Source organism: Elephas maximus, chromosome 13, assembly GCF_024166365.1.
Source record: "Elephas maximus indicus isolate mEleMax1 chromosome 13, mEleMax1 primary haplotype, whole genome shotgun sequence".
Lineage (NCBI taxonomy): Eukaryota > Metazoa > Chordata > Mammalia > Proboscidea > Elephantidae > Elephas > Elephas maximus.
Window position 1 is genome coordinate 91,522,604 of NC_064831.1, and position 16,453 is coordinate 91,539,056.

General features: G+C 47.2%; 1 protein-coding gene across 1 annotated transcript in view; it reads right to left on the bottom strand.

Moving 5' to 3' along the window:
• Positions 1-16,453, bottom strand: part of ADAMTS17 (ADAM metallopeptidase with thrombospondin type 1 motif 17) — a 473,699-nt gene that overhangs the window by 18,214 nt on the left and 439,032 nt on the right. Inside the window, exons 21-22 of the mRNA XM_049905242.1 lie at positions 7,317-7,521; positions 2,459-2,611 (exon numbers count right to left, since the gene is read on the bottom strand). Coding sequence (XP_049761199.1) covers positions 2,459-2,611; positions 7,317-7,521 — 358 coding nt within the window. The remainder of the gene's footprint in view (positions 1-2,458; positions 2,612-7,316; positions 7,522-16,453) is intronic.

The window sequence follows — 16,453 nt, forward strand, 5'->3', positions numbered from 1 at the left end:
TCATCTAGTGCTGGTATAATAGAAATACCACAAGGGAGTGGTTTTAACAAACAAATTTATTTTCTCATGATTTAGGAGGCTAGAAGTCCGAATTCAGGGTGTTGGATCTAGGGGAAGGCTTTCTCTCTGTGCCGCTTCTGGAGGATAGTCCTTGTCTCTTCTGAGCTTCTGCTCCTGGGCGATCTTCATGTGGCTTGGCATCTCTCTTCCCCCATCTCTGCTTGCTAGCTTGTGTTTAATCTCTTTTATATATCAAAAGCGATTGGCTCAAGACATGCCCTACACTAATCCTGTCTCATTAAGATAATGAAGACAGCCCATTCCCAAATGGATTATAACCACAGGTTAGGATTTACAACACTTATTTTGGGGGGACACAATTCAATCCATAACACATTAATAAGGACTCAACTTTTTACTTACCAAACAAATGGAGACTTCAAAGGATCTCCTATAATAACAGACTTAAGAGAAAACCTGCTCCTCCAAACAGGGCTTTGCATCAACCACTACAGTGAAATGTAAATGGGTGACACAAAGCCCTATTTGGGAGAGCAGGTTTTGATGGGGGTGGGGCTGGAAGAGAGCATGATGATACTTGGTTTTATAACAAGTATATGCCTACAATAGAGCTGGACGCATCTTAGAGTTCAGCTGCTTCATTTTTCAAATTAGGGCTCTAAGCCTCTGACGTTACTGTGTACTTAGGGTGGATTAAGAGCAAGAAGATGGGGACTAGGCTCCTAGCCCTGCCATTTTCTAGCTGTGTGACCTTGGGAAGAAAGCCACTCTACCAGCCGGAGCTCCAGTTTCCTCGTTGGGAGGTGGGGATGGGGTGGTTGTCTGAGAGTCAATGAGATCAGGTCAGTGAAAGAGATTTCTAAGTTCTAAGGTATCAGTCAAAGTCAGAGGCTACTGTTACTGATCCTGGTTAGAGCAGCATCACCCTCCACCAGCACCCGAGTTTGTGGCCTCCCTCGGTAGGTCTGCCTGAGTCCCACCTGCCCAGCTGGGTTATCATGGCCTACTGTTGTTGGCACTGTCTGTATCCAGGCTGTGTCCTTATCCACTCTCTTATCCCCATGCCCGCACAGGACCCGGAACACAACAGGAGCTCAGGAAATGCTAGTTGAATTGCAGTGACTTGCCAAAGAACCACAGTAATGGAGGCCCTAGTTGGGCAGGCAAGCCCAGGGGTGGGAGGCAAGGGACAGGGCCCACCAAAGCAGGGGCAGGCTTCGGAAGTGGTGTTGGGGTTGAAAAGCTTTCTGTAACTACCTTCTCTTGTGACACAGTGTCTGTGCATTGCTAACATCATGGAACGCCAGCCCTCCTTTCCCTGCCCAGAACACAAGAAGGTGCTCAGTGGCTCTCTGGGCGATTTGTGCATAGAACAACATCTCTGTGAACTTGACCACGGATGGCTTCTCCCTTACTTTTTCCTAGGGCTCTGCAGCTCACAGTGCTTGTATGCATACTAACTGAAAGGTTGATGGTTCAAACTCACCTCAGGTGCCTCAGGAGAAAGAACTAGCAAGATGTTTCCAAAAGATCACAACCATGAAGATCATACGGACTAAAGTTCTACCCTGATGCACATGGGGAGGCTATGAGTTGGAGCTGACTTGATGGTTTACCGCCTCTGGGAGGTGCTCTTATCTCCACACTAGTCAGAAGATTGGGGATCCAAAAGTCTTGGGGTAGGAAGGGGTACATCTAGGATCTGAACTTAGCCTTTGTGAGTCAGCCTGGGCTCCTTCCAGACCTCTACCGGCACCCGGAAGTCAATGGCAACTTTGGCCTTTTCAGTAAAAGGTAACACTCTACTGTTAACATGGACAGCCAATGTCATCCTTAAAAACCACCACACATTGTAATCCCTCCAGCACAATTTGCTTCTAGTTAGAAACATCCCATTATTTCAGCTGTGATGAATGCCTCCGGTCCTAAGTCTGAAACAGCTCAACTCATGGTCACAAGTCATGCTATGCACCATTTTAAGCGCTCTGTGGAGTAAACACTTGGAACCAGCTTTTAATGGGGCTTGCCAAGTCAATGAGTGGAAGTGATGCTTGCCCCGTGAGCCCCCAAGGCTCCCATGATGGCTGGGGAAGCCGCGCCCACAGCAGGACGCTGGGGGCCACAGGCAGCACCTCTGTTCCAGGAACCTCCCGTGGGCGAGCTTTGGGCTCTATCCAGTTTCCTGCCTAATACACACAAAGCAGGGGAATGCTTCCAGCAAGACACAAGTGGCCGTGCTGGTACAGCCTGGTGGAGAATCATGGAATAAAGCGTACGAGAGTCATGGCAGGTGCAAAGTTTGGAAAAAAAAAAAAAATGACTTTGCCTGGTTAGTTTGGGACCACCTCATAGAACAGGGGCCATGACAGGAGCTGAGCTCCTGTCTCCTGAGTCCCCTGTGCAGCCGCAGTGAGATTGGAATGCGAATGCTACTCACCTTAGACCAGTCCCCTGTCTTCCACTCGTAGCAGCCAGAGTAGTCCTCGCACGCCTCCTCATCCTTTGGCCTCCTGGCTGCATCACATTTTCCGTGTGTGTTGGTGCATGTCACAGTTCGATTCTGCATCCCTTTGCCACAGTCAGCAGAACACTGCAAGACACCACTCGGATATTTAGTTCAATCCAATTCAGTGCAAGTCCATCAACACCTATCGAGTCCCTGCTATGTGCCAGGTCCAGTGCTGGGATGCAAAGGTGAGGGTGACATGGTTTCCATCCTCAAAAGCCCCAGGTCTTTCTTTTAGAGTCTTATCCACATAGTTCCAGCTGGGACTCCTGCCAAGTGGCCAGTGATGGGGGCTTTGGGTCAGGAGGAAGGGTCAAAGGAGTCAGGAAGGGGAAGAACTCATGGCACCTACAAAGTCCAACTAGGACCTGTTTCCAGGTCCAAAAGGCCACTGCAGTGGATAAGGTCAAAGGGAAAATGGTAGTTGGACCCTAGGGTGGAGCAAGGGGAGGAAACTGAAGCCAAGAGGCCTAAGGTTCTGGCTCATCAGGGACACATTCTGCTTTGGCCAGCCGGAGGCAAAGGCAGAGGTGGGGGGAGAGGATGAGATGGGGAGCAAAGCCACAGGCGACTTCACATCAGGCAATGGGTAAGCCCTGGGAAGAGAGCTACAATGAACGTTTTAATGTGGACACCAAGACCAGTATCAGAGTAACGGTCCCTCTGGCGGGTACTTTATTAACTTGCTAGAAGATGTGGAATCAGCAGTGAGGGGAGGACACCAGAGCAGGGAGGGCCTGGGGGCTGACAAGTGATGTGCAGGCCTTCAAGGGCTCAGGATGCCCATGCCCTCCAGCAGCAAGATCCTGGGAAGGAGTGATGATGGAGCAGGAGGTAACAGGTATAAATACAGGATGCTCTGGGATGTGTTGAGAGCCTGCTCCCAGTGTGCTCCCCTGGGATGAGCTGGGGAGGGCTCGCTCACTGCAACAAAGGAGGGCCGTGACCTTGGGAAGGACATGACTGAGTAGTGTTGGTGGGCTGGCAAGCAAACAGAGGGACATGGTCTGGCAAGCCTGGGGAGCTGCCCTCTGATCTGCTGTGTGTTGGTCAGTGTGTGACCCCTGGTGAAAGCCCTGTCCCTACAATGGACACAAACACAGAACTTGGGATGGTGGGCTGAAGGCTGGATTCCAGGCATCAAGGAAGCCAGGGCTGCCCAGGAGATTCTAAGAGAGATTTCCTACAACAGCTGGTGGGAGGGCTCTTGAGGGGAGTGCCCACAAGCTCTAATAGCACACAGGGAGCCCTGGTATCTTTAATTTCAGTTTTCATACTTGCTCAATTTATCAGAAATATGGGAGGCTGAAGGAGCTCTGGTGGCCCAGTCGTTAAGCACGGCTGCTAACCAAAAGGTCAGTGGTTCAAACCCACCAGCCGCTCCATGGGAGAAAGATGTGGCAGTTCTACTTCTGTAATGATTTACAGCCTTGGAAACTCCATGGGGTAATTCTACTGGGTCCTATAGGGTCGCTATGAATCAGAATTGCCTTAATGGCAACGGGTTTGGTTTGGGTTTTATAGCGGTGATTTTTGTGACTTTTAAAAAGTTACACTGTTTCCTGAAAAAAAAAAAAATATATATATATATATATACACATGAAGGACAAATATTATTCTTTATGAGATGCCTCTGTTATCAGTATTTATCCCAAGATCTAGATCTATTTTTCTTATGAATTCAGTTTAGCTCTCCATCTGAAAGTCCCGTTGGGTTTTCTTTTTAGACTAATTTCAAACGGTTTGCTTTAGAAGAAACACACGTGCTTCAGAAATGGGATAGATACATCCTGCGGGGAGTCGGGGAGCAAATGTATCTGAGCCTGGGTGCAGGGTGAGGGGTGGTTTAAAGGGGCCTCGGAGTATGAGAAGCGTCCCTGGTGTGCAAATGGTTAAGTAGCTCAGCCGCTAACTGAAAGGAGGGCAGTTTGAGTCCATCTGGAGGCACCTTGGAAGAAAGGCCTGGTGATCTACTTCTGAAAAACCCGCCACTGAAAACCCTAAGGACGACAGTTCTACTCTGACATATCTGGGGTCACCATGAGTCAGAACTGACTTGATGGCAACAGGCTTGGAGTGCGAGGAATCTGTCCCAGTAAACTTTGGACCCAGGGCCTCCTGGGCATGATGGGGTGGGACCGGGGCTGGGTGGGGAGCCCTGGGCTCCTGGGGGGAGGGCTGTCCCTGCTCGAGCTGCCAACTCTGCTCCTTTTTGTGGGAATCGTTCCTGGCCATTTCAGCAACTCGGTCCTCCCACTGGGCTCATGGGCTCCTGCTTGGCTCCGGGACCCACACGGGTAGTTCCTTCTTACCATTTCTGCTTACCTGGGTTTCTGCTCTGTCTTATCTACTCACCTCTCCTTGCCCCTTGCCCTTAAACTTCTGACATTGAATTTCTAGCCTATTCCTTGACCAAACCCTAGGTCACTCCTTTTTACCAGCAGTCCCTTTGCTGGGCCCTCTGGCCTCGGGGAAGGGCAGTGCCTCAGGCTGCTGCTGCCTCCGAGGGGACCCAGGACAGGCAGGTGATGGCCAGTTTCTCTCTTTGCTTCGAATGCAGGGATAGGGACCGGCAGCCAAGGACAGGAGGGGGTCACTACCTTTTGCTTCTCTCCGGATGTCTGTCCTCATTCTTACCAAACTGGGAGGAAACTGGGGAGGAAGTAGTGAGAGCGATCACTCATGCCGGCTGAATGTGAGCAACTGCATCACTAAAACTCTCCCACAGGAAAATGCAGCCCATTCGCTTCCAGAAAAAGAAAGGCTGGGGGCTTCCACACACAGGAAGCGCAGAAACACCAGCTCTGTAAGCATCTCGTGGAAAAGATTTGATTCCAAGTTTAGAAAGAGGCATTTTGTTCAAGCCTGGGCTGAACCAGAATTAGACTGACCGATGTGGACACTAGTCCAGGATTAAGCATGTACCTTACCTATGTATCTACATTACAAAAACCAAGCCCGTTGCCATGGATGTTGACTCACAGCGACCCCGTGTGTATCAGAGTGGAACTGTGCTCCACGGTACTGTCAATAGCTGACTTTCTAGAAGTAGATCACCAGACTTTTCTTCTGAGGTGCCTCTGGGTGGACTCGAACCTCCAAATCTTTTGGTTAGCAGCTGAATGCACTGACCATTGGTACTCCCCAAACATTCCAGCTCACGGCGGCCCCAGGTGTATCAGAGTAGAACTATGCTCCGTAGGGCTGTCAATGGCTGGCGTTTTGGAAGTAGATCGACAGGCCTTTCTTCTGAAGCGTCTCTGGATAGACTTGAACCCCCAACCTTTTGGATAGTAGCCAGGCACTTAGCCTGTGCACCACCACTCAGAGACTCCTACATAGATACAGATATTTCTTTAAGTCTTGGTCCGATTGTCTCACATTTTCCAAACATGGTGTTCTTTAATGCTATAACAACAACCGATAATTTCAGGCTTGGCTATTTTGGTAAGAAAGCATTTTTCCCCCCATAAGAGAGCTTGAATGGAAAATTTACAGTTTTGATAAGATTAAAGCACAGATCTTGGTTGGATCAATAGCCAGGTGATCCAGGGCCTTTAAGGGTCACTGGTAGGGAGGGAGGGGACTGCCTACCTACTCCCTCCCCTTCTAGCAAGTAGCCAAAAAAAATTCCCTTGCGTGTTAAACTTGCAATCTTAAGTACACGTGAAGAAAAAACAAAACAAAACATACTTTTTAAATTCTCTCCTTTTCCTAAAGGGTGGGTTAAAGACTCAGGCCTTTCAGCAGGTACATGCCAAGATCTGCCTGAACACCAAACTCCATTTCCCAGCGTCCAAGGGCGGCCTTTTTGTTCATTACAAATGGGCTGATGACTTTCTTATTCAAAACAACTCCAACTGTTTGGCAATGAAAAGAAACTTTAAAAATACTTTCCGCACTGGAGAGTGTCTTGGCCTGAGCCTTTTTGAGTTTTCTAAAACATTTGTGATGGAGGACCCGAGCAAACCCTGTCCTTTATTCAGTGATTTGTTGTTGTTGTTGTTGTTTTATACCCCAAATTCAAAATCATTAATGTCAAGTGGGCCTGTAAGGATGGTATCATCCAAGATAAAATATTTCCAGGATCAGTCTCCGAAGTTAAAACATAAGGTTGAATCCATCTCTTTCCAAAATGCTTTTTTAGCAGGAGATTTCTAGCTCTGACTCGCACACTAAAAACTCTCCCTCCCAGCACAGGCTCTTGAAATATTCACAGTTTTGAAACTACCTTTCCAAACAGATCACAAAGGAAAATCAAAAGGTGTATCTACATCTGTATAAATAAACAAAAGACAAACCTGTTGCCGTCAAGTTGATTCTGACTCATGGTGACCCCATGTGTGCACAGTAGAACTGTGCTATATAGGGCTTTCAAGGCTGTGACCTTTTGAAAGCAGATCACTAGACCCTTCTTCTGAGCTGCTTCAGGGTGGTTTCGAACCACCAACCTTTTGGTTAGTAGTTGAGTGCTTAACTGTTCACACCAAGCAAGGATTCAGATAGATATAGAATAAGATGATCTATATGCAAATTTTCACAGGAAATCAGGTCAAATAGTACTTTTCACCGTGGGGAATTGTGTTGTTATTTCAGACGGAACCTAAGAATACGAGAGCTAGAAAGCAACTGGGGTGATTTGAGGGTGACAAGGACTGTGATTCAAGGGAATGTGCTGGCAACTTACAAGCACCATGGGTTGAAAAGTAATGCATTGAGATCCCTGTGGATAGGACCCAAGGCCCTCTTGGTGGTTTCCCCACCAGCAGCAGGAAGCCCCGGCACCCACCTGTGACCACTCTGATGCCTCCCAGATGGACAGGCAGTCCTGGCCTTCGCAGCTCTGCACCGGTGTTGGCCGGGGGCCTAGGCAGTAGATGGGCCGTGTGGCGATGTGGGTGCCATTCTGCAGCTGGTACATGCAGGTCACCTCCCGGTGCTGGATGCCCTTCTCACAGGTCGCCGAGCAGGGGCTCCATGGCCCTGCTGCCCACCTGCCCAGAAGGAGGACAGACAGTGAGAGGACACCTGGGTGAGGGGCCAGCTTCCCGAGGGCCTTCCAGGTGGTCATGGACAACAGCCTATGTGGGAGTGAGGAGACACACTCAGAGACCTGTGCAATCTACTTTGGAAATAAATCCAGAGCCTGGAAGCAGAGGACGTGGCTGGAGCGGTCACTTGGCTCAATGGCCTACTCCGTGCAGAAACCCTTCTGCTCACAACACCCCTACGGTACAGGCTGACGTATTGCTCCCGCTGACCACTCCCTCCTGCAGTGGGACTACAGAGCCTGTCTCTTGTCACGTCGCCTGTCGTGCACCCTGTGGGAGGGTGTCCATCCACCTTCCTTGATGTTGTATTTGGTCACGTGACATGCTTTGCTCCATGGGTGTGCGCAGACATGATGCCTGTCATGTCCAAGCAGAAGCTCTACGTGGGACTCTGTGGTTTAGCCCCAACTCTCTGTTTCTGCCCTCTGCCATGAGATCTGTAGGTCCCAACATTGGGGGTGCACCTATACCGGGGTTTTGGAGCAAGATGACATGTGGAGCTCAGTCAAGCTTCGCCAGCCCAAGGCCACCACAGCCTTCATCTACTATGAGGCAGAAATATTTTTATTTTGTCGCAAGCCATGGAGATATTGGGGTTGTTTGTTACTGCAGCAAAAGCTGACTAGTACAGCTCCTCACACAGGGTCCTCCTGTCCCAGCTTGAACACACCAGGACAAGGTGCTCCCTGCTTTCCAAAGAGGGTGGACCTGCTGGGTGGTGACTGATGCTTGGGTGTGGCTACTTGGGGGTTCTGAGAAGACTCGGCTGTTGAAGTCAAAATGTCTCCCTGACTAGTACTTTAACAGACCCAGTTCTGACAGGGTCTCTGATGGCCTCAATGTGTTGGAAGGAAGCTGAGCAGTTTGGGAGTCATGATTTCTCAGGAGACAAATGTGGCTTTGGGTGTCCTTTTGGCAACACAAAAAGACTCCGCTTTGCACTCTGGGTGAGCCAGACAATGCTGTCCTCTTTCTCGTCCTTACTCAAATACTCCTCTTCCCAGGAGCCTACCGCTTAGCAGAGCAGCCCAACACATGGATGGATACCTCTGATAGCCATTTGGTTCTTCCTTATTAGTCAAAACACCTCTAAATTCTACCTGTAGCTGAAAGTTGATCATGCTACCCCACTGTTCAAAAACGTCTAGAGGGTTTTCCCCCTGACAGGGTCCTTTATGTTCCAGCTTCCTTGCTCATTCGTCTGTCCATTTGCTGTATATTTTTTTAGGGGTTATCATGTGCCAGGCACTGTTCTAGGTTCTGATGATGAGGCAGTGAGTGGAGCCAAGTCCCTGGGCTCTGGAGCTTACGTTCTAATGGGGATAAACAGTAAGCCAATGAACAATATAACATATTACATACCATATCATATGTAAATATAGAACACGCCACATGGTAATAAGCTCTTTAGAGAAAAGTAGAGCCAGGCCATGGGGTATTGGTGGTTCAGAGACAGCATTCTCACCTGCCATGAGGGAGACCTGGGTTTGATTCTTGGCCAGTGTACCTCATGAGTCCACCACCACTCTTCTGTCAGTGGAGACTTGCATGTTGCTATGGTGTTGAACAGGTTTCAGGGGTGCTTCCGGATTAAGACAGGCTAGGAAGCAAGGCCTGGTGATCTACTTCCAAAAATCTGTCAATGAAAACCTTATGGATCACCATGGGACAATCCACAGCTGATCACAGGGATGGTGCGGGACTGAGCAGTGTCCCGTCCCGCTGTGCATGGTGCTGCTATGAGTTAGGGGCTGTCTCAACGGCAGTTAACGATGACAGGGCAGGGAAAGGAAAGGCAGGGAGCAGTGAGTGGGTGAACAGCAGGGAAGCCTCACTGAGAGGTGACATTTGGGCAGAGACTGGGAGGAAGCAGGGATCGAGCCACAGAGAGATCTGGGGAGAGTTTCAGGCAGACAGCACAGCAGGCTCAAAGGCCTGGGTGCAGAAGCCGGCCGGCAGGACTGGGGAGCAGCAAGGAGGCCAGGGTGGCAGGGTGAAGTGAGTGAGCAGGAGGACGGCGCAAGGGTGGCATCAGGGCCCAGGGAGGAGGCTTTGCAATGGTTCAGCAGCTTGCAGTAAACAGTTCGGCCTTTGGTCCTGGTTCCTGAGAGCTGGACCGTACCTGAAGCCAATGAGTGGGGGGCTGACCCGATGGCTGAAGGGCACACACAGGGCAGCTTGTGTGCACCCCAGCTCTCAGCCACCCCTGTATTAGTTTAATAATAATTAATAATCCTTTATTAGTTTTCCATTACTGATATAACAAATTACCACAACCACCACAAATTCTTTATCTTGTAGTTCTGGGGGTCAGGAGCATGGCACAGGTCTCACTGGCAGGGCTGGATTACCTCATAAGCAAGGTAGGCACAGGTCCAATTGTGCCTTCCCACCAAGCTGCAGTGTGCAGTTTCACCTGTCCACCACCACCTGGCGAAACCCTGTGAAACTGTTCACCACAGATTAGCAGTAAATAAATTAAACCCATGCTTGCAAGCCAGTGCATACAGTGCTTACTGGTTAATCTGCCCCCTGCATCGCTGGGCTAAAATCAAGGTGTCCCCACTCCCTCCCCCCTACCTTCCAGCTCTGTGCTGGGTTCTGACACACAGACATGAATATGGCACAGTAGTCTGGGAGACAGACAACCAGGACATGTGTGTGACACTCCCTGCTGAGACGGAGGTGAGCACAGGCTTGCAGGAGCACACAGAAGCTCATCTCGTCTTGTGGTCAGACGTCTGGAGAGGAGCTGTCTGCGCCAAGTCTGCAAGCATGAGCAGGGCTGGCCAGGAATTAGCAAGGCCCCTGCAGACTGTCTCACTCAGTGGCTATGTGTCATTCTAACGGTTGATGGATTAATAAAAAATTGGCAATGGGAGTGGATGGTTAGATGGTAGTGCATGGTGGGAAAGAGGTGGAAGGAAAAAAAGAAGTGTTTTCCAAGTCCCAGGCAGGTAAGGCCCGAGACAGGAGACTGGCCTTCAGTATGTGTCGACACCTGGTACCTGCTGAGAATCTGCACCTTCAGGCCTGAAGTATGTGATCAGCATTTACAAGACTCCCTACACCATGCACACACTTTGCAGTTGGTTTTTCCTATTTTTTCAGGTTAACTTCTTGCTCCTGATTTTGACAAATACATCAGGATGCAGTGGGAAGAGAATGACTTTCTTGAAACTTTTTTTTCCTGGCTGAAAGAAACCATTTGACTTGAATGACTAAGGCTTCAGAAGGCCCCATTTACAACACTTGAAGCACACTGTATAAGTGAATGTTAGAGTAAAATGTCCTTAATTCTGAATCTAGTAACTTGGGAGAGGAACTAGAGTTACATAAAACAATTTATATTACAATTACAACTTGAGCCTTATTTTTTTTTCCACTCATGTCCGCTAAAACCTTAACAGCAACATCAGTCAAGTTTGAGCTAGCAGCCCTTATTTAAGCGCAATACAACTGTAATTCTTTAGAAAGCCACAGTTAACTTCCTAATACCGGCCAGCCTTTTGGCAGTTCCTGCGAGGGAGGAGCTTGCTTTCTGTCCAGCACAGATTCAGCTCCTCCGTACATGGTTCAAGTTAAAGTTCTAGTTCTAATAAAATACTTCAGGAGGCACAGTCACTATAGGCGACCTGTATTAGTGTCTCATTATTGCTGTAAAAAATGACCACAAACACTACAAATTCATTGTCTTACAGTTCTGTGGGTCAGAAGCCGGACATGGGTCTCACTGGACTAAAATTAAGGTGTTATCAGGGCTTCCGGAGGCTCTGGGGGAGAACCCATTTCCTTGCCTTCTAGAGGCTGCCCACAATCCTTGGCTGGTGGCCCCTTCCTCCCTCTTTAAGGCCAGCAACAGTGGGTTGAGTCCTTCCCACATGGCATCACTTCAACCTTCTGTTTCCCTCTTCTACTTAAGGACCCTTGCGATTACATTGGGCCCATTCAGATAATCTAGGTAACCTCCCTATTTTAAGGTCAGCTGCTCCCTTAATTCCCCTTGGCCATGTAACCTAACATATTTACAGGTTCCAGGAAGTAGGTGCGGACATCTTTGGGGGGGCTATTATTCTGCTTATCACAGGCCCCATCACATCCACAGAACCTAAACAATTTCAGCTTCGATCCAAAGTTCTATTTCTATTCAATTGTGACTTGGCTGAGGTCCAAATTGGGTCAAGATTTTGTGAGATCTGCTGGAATGTGTTGCAAAGAAGCAATGGCATCATCAGGGTCATATCATCTGACATAGTTATTTTATGTTGAATATATAGTGAATCTCAAATGCAGATAACTAAAACACTGATAGATTTTTATTTTCAACAAGTCCAAGTTGTAAAAAAGTGTGACATATTGTATTTCAGCACAACCTGTAAAAAATGGTGTGGGGGCAGTGTCTGACCTCCTCTTAACTTCACCAGGGGAAAGGAGAATCAAGATCAACAGCCCAAGGCTGATTCCCACGAGGCAGGGGTCAGACACGCTTCCTCTTTCCGCTATCTTCACCAATTCTGACACCAACCATCCCTCCCAGGGCACTCCCTACTTCTCTGCTGGGTTCAATAATTCACTGCAGTGGCCACACAGAAATCGCAGACCATACTGACGATTATGGGGTTTATTAGGGAAGTAATGGGTTACAATGCAGCCTCAGGAATACTCAAGGATTCAGTTCTCCCATCAGGACAGCCTCTTCCCAGCCGTGCTCCCAGGCACGCCTCTCTCTGGCCCTCAGCCTCTGCCCAAATGCGCTCAGCTTTCTTTCTTCATGAGCTGGGAAGCCGACTGATGCCAACTCCTGCTGCCAGGTCTCCATTGCCAGGTCTCTGCCGCCACTTCTCACCATCTTCAGGTTTATAGCTCACTCTCTGTCTTCTGGGTCCAGGAGCTTCTCATGGCAGGGATCCCAGGTCCAAAAGACATGCTGGCTCCTGGCAGTTCTTCCTTGGTGGTGGTGGAATCTTCTCTTTCCCACCTATAGAGTCGCTCATTTCAAGCCCAGCGAGATGCCAAAATTGACCAATCCCTTTGGTGGGCCACAATTACCCTATCACGTAGTCCCACCCAATCATTTGGGTGACAGTTACAAGACCATGGCTAGAGAGGCCACACACAAAAGTGATCTATCACACTGCACAAGCTGAGCTAACGAGTGGTCTGTCCAAGAGGTCAAGCATCAACATTATCCATCCTGAAAATGGGTGAAAAGGAAGGATCTGGCATTGAGTGAGCACTGATTCTGTGAAATCTCGGTGGTGGGAATGTTCCCCAGATTGTCTACATTAATCAAAATGAGGAAGGAAGATGCCTGAATGGGATTCTCTGAGCACTTGTTAGAGAGGCTGGCAAATTCCAGGCATAGTATCAGATTAACCCATTGCCATCGAGTCGATTCCAACTCATGGCGACCCCACATGTTACAGAGTAGAACTGCTTCATAGGGTTTTCTTGGCTGTGATTTTTATGGAAGCATATTGTGTCAGGTCTTTCTCCCACAGAATCACTGGGTGGATTTGAACCGCCAATCTTTAGGTTAGCAGCCGACTGCAGGCTGCTTATGCATCAAACAGGCCACATATAAAATTTATCACAGCACAAAAAAAAAAGACTGACGGGAAACAGCCCCAGAATGCTGTATAACAGGTCAAGGAGAGGACAGCTTCAGGAATGGTTAGTTTGCTCAATGATTGTTTGGTCCCCAGAAACAGGTGTGTCAATTTCACAGCAAGCCCTGAGCGAAGGGCTGCAACACTTGGCTCAGCGCACCTTGTGTGCCCTCCAAGGACTGGCCAGTCCGAACTCCACAGTCATACCCATGCTCTCTCTCCTTGATACCTGATGGACAGGCTCCCTGTATCTGAGCTCTGCTTCATTGACTGGCAACTTTGATCTTCAGGGTCCAACTCAAGCATCAGTTCCTGCTTTGCACTGTCACACAATAAATTGTCTGCTTATGTTTCTCCCTCCTCTCTGGGCCACACATTTGATTGAGTTTGGGGAAGGTGGGGACACCGAGCGAGGTGCCCCATCTGTTGGTTCAGGCTCTTCCTTGGACGCAAGGCCTTTCACAGGGCACCTGCAGCTCCATTGACCTTGTACTCTGTGAGCCCGGGAGGAGGAGACATGTGCAGGCTGGCTGGCCAAGCATCCGTCCTCCTGGCCCTTTCCCTACACAACATGAGGGCCCTGAGCAGGATCAGGCTGGACGCCAGAGACCAGGGTTCTCTCTCAGCTCTCAGCAGATCAGATCCAGCAACTCTGAGATGAGAACAATCAGAACACTGCTTTCCCATGTGCCACTTATAGTCTCTGAAGATAGGCTGCTGCTTTTATTGACCAGATGTCTGAAAGGAGGGCTGGGTGAGGCAGCACCGCTGTGACTTAACAAGCTGGGCTGTGATGTCCTCCCAGGAGAGCTAGGGTGACGCTTTATGGCTGGCTGCACATTAAGCTTCAACTCATTGTTCCTCCGTTTAAAACCTGAGAACTTACAAGTTCTCATGCATTTCCCTAAAAACTAATATCCACATATTTGTTTTTAAGGGAGGAAATGAAAACCTGAGTACGTTATGAGGAACGAACAAGCCCTTCTGCAGAACACGAGCTTTTCTGGAAGCAGATAGCTCTGCTCTAAGAAAGGTCCAGCAATGTACAAAGAGTTCTGTCTCTGCTTTGCGGGGGTAAAAATTTGGACTATTGAAAGAAACAACTTTCAGCTTTGAATCCCAATACAAATCACTCATTTTCACACTTGAGTGTATTAGTGCACCCCTTAAAATTCGATGGCACTAGTTTTTTTTTTTTTTTTTTTAAATTGAGATGGGTGATTTAACAGCACCTGAGAACTTTCTACATTTTCCAGAAAAGGTTCCTGGGTCATTTCAGTTAGTTCTTATATTCTGGGAAAAGAAAGGGAAAGAAAGCAAGGAAGAAAAGACTTCAACGCTTTGCTAAAATATGGTCTAAGGTGGAATGTTTCTAAAATATTTTATCTAACTAACTTTTATTTATTTATCTTGTCTAGCTAACCTTTCAAGAGCTTCCTATGTGCCAGGCATGTCAGTTACATGATTTCACTAATTTGATCCTTGCAATGATCCTACAAAGTGAGAACTGTGATCATCCCCTTTCTATAGGGGAGGAAACTGAGGCACAAAGAGGTTAAGGGACTTAAGTTCACACATTATTCAGGGGTAAAACCATTTGTAAAAATAGCTTTACTTGTCACACAATTCATTCATTTAAAGTATACAGTTCAATGGTTTTTAGTATATTCACAAAGTTGAGCAACCACCATCACAATCAACTTCTGAGCGTTTTCATTACCCCTCCCACAAAAAACCTCATACACCTTAGCTGTCATCCCTCAACAACATCCACCTCCCCCAGCCCTAGGCAACCACTAATCTACTTTCTGTCTCTATGGTTTTGCCTTTTCTGGACATTTCATAGGAATGGAATCATACAACATGCCCTTCTTTGTGACTGGCTTCTTTCACTCAGCGTAATGTTTTCAAGGTTCATCCATGTATCAGTACTTCAATTCTTTTTACTAGGGAATAACATTCTGTTGTATGGACAGACCACATTTTACCCATTCATCAGTTGATGGACGTTTGGTTTGTTTCTGCCTTTTGGCTATTATGAATAATGTTGCTATGAGCATTCATGTGTAATTGTTTCTGAGCAGACATACGTTTTCACTTCTCTTGGGCATACACCTAGAGTAGAACTGGTGGATCTTATGGTAACTCTGTTTAACCATTTCAGGAACTGCCAGAACGTTTTCCAAAGCAGCTACGCCAGTTTACACTCTCACGGGTATGGATGAAGGTTCTTATTTCTCCACAGATCCAGGAACATTTGTTATCTTTTTCTAGTGGGTGTGAAGTAGTATCTCATTGGGGTTTTGGTTTCCATTTCCCTGATGGCTAATGGTATTGGGTATTTTTTTTTTCATGTGCTTTTTGGCCACTTGTATATCTTCTTTGCAGAGATGTCTATTCAGGTCTTTAGCCATTTTAAATTTGGATTGTCCTTTTATTACTCAGTTGTAAGTGTTCTTTGTGTATTTTAGATACAAGTCTCTTATCAGATACCCGATTTGTAAAATTTTTCCTCCATTCTGTGGGTCATCTCTTTACTTTCTTGATGGTGTCCTCTGAAGCACACTGGATTTTAATTCTGATCATGTACAATTTATCTATTTTTGTGCTTTTGGTGTCGTATCTGAGAAACTATTGCCTAATCCAAGGTTGTGAAGGTTTATGTCTTTGGGTTTTTAAAACAGCTTTAGCTGTTACATTTAAGTCGTCTTTCATTCATTTTGAGTTAATTTTTGTATGTGATGTGAGGTAGAAAGAACAAATTCATTCTTTTGCACAGGGCTATCCAGTTGTCTCTGGGTCATTTATAGAAAAAGCTCTTCTTTCCATATTTAATTGTCTTGGCATCCTTATAAAAAAATCCTTTGATAGTAAATTTGACGGTTTGTTTCTGAACTCTAAATTCTATTCCATTGATCTCTGTGTCTATCCCTGTGGCAGTGCCATACACTCTTGATTACTGTACCTTTGTGGTTTAAGTGTTGAAATTAGGAAGTGTGAGTCCTTCAACTTCATTCTTTTCCAATTTGACTTTTCTGGGTCCCTTACATTTTCATATAAATTTTAGGACCAGCTTGCCAATTTCTGCAAAGAACATAACTGGGATTTGATAAAGACTACACTGAATCTGTAGACCAATTTGAGGAGTACTGCCATAATAACACAAATAAGTCTTCCAATCTGTGAACACAGGAAGTCTTTCTATTTATTTAGATTTTCTTTAATTTCTTTCAAGAATGTTTTGTAGTTTTTGGAGTATAAGTTTT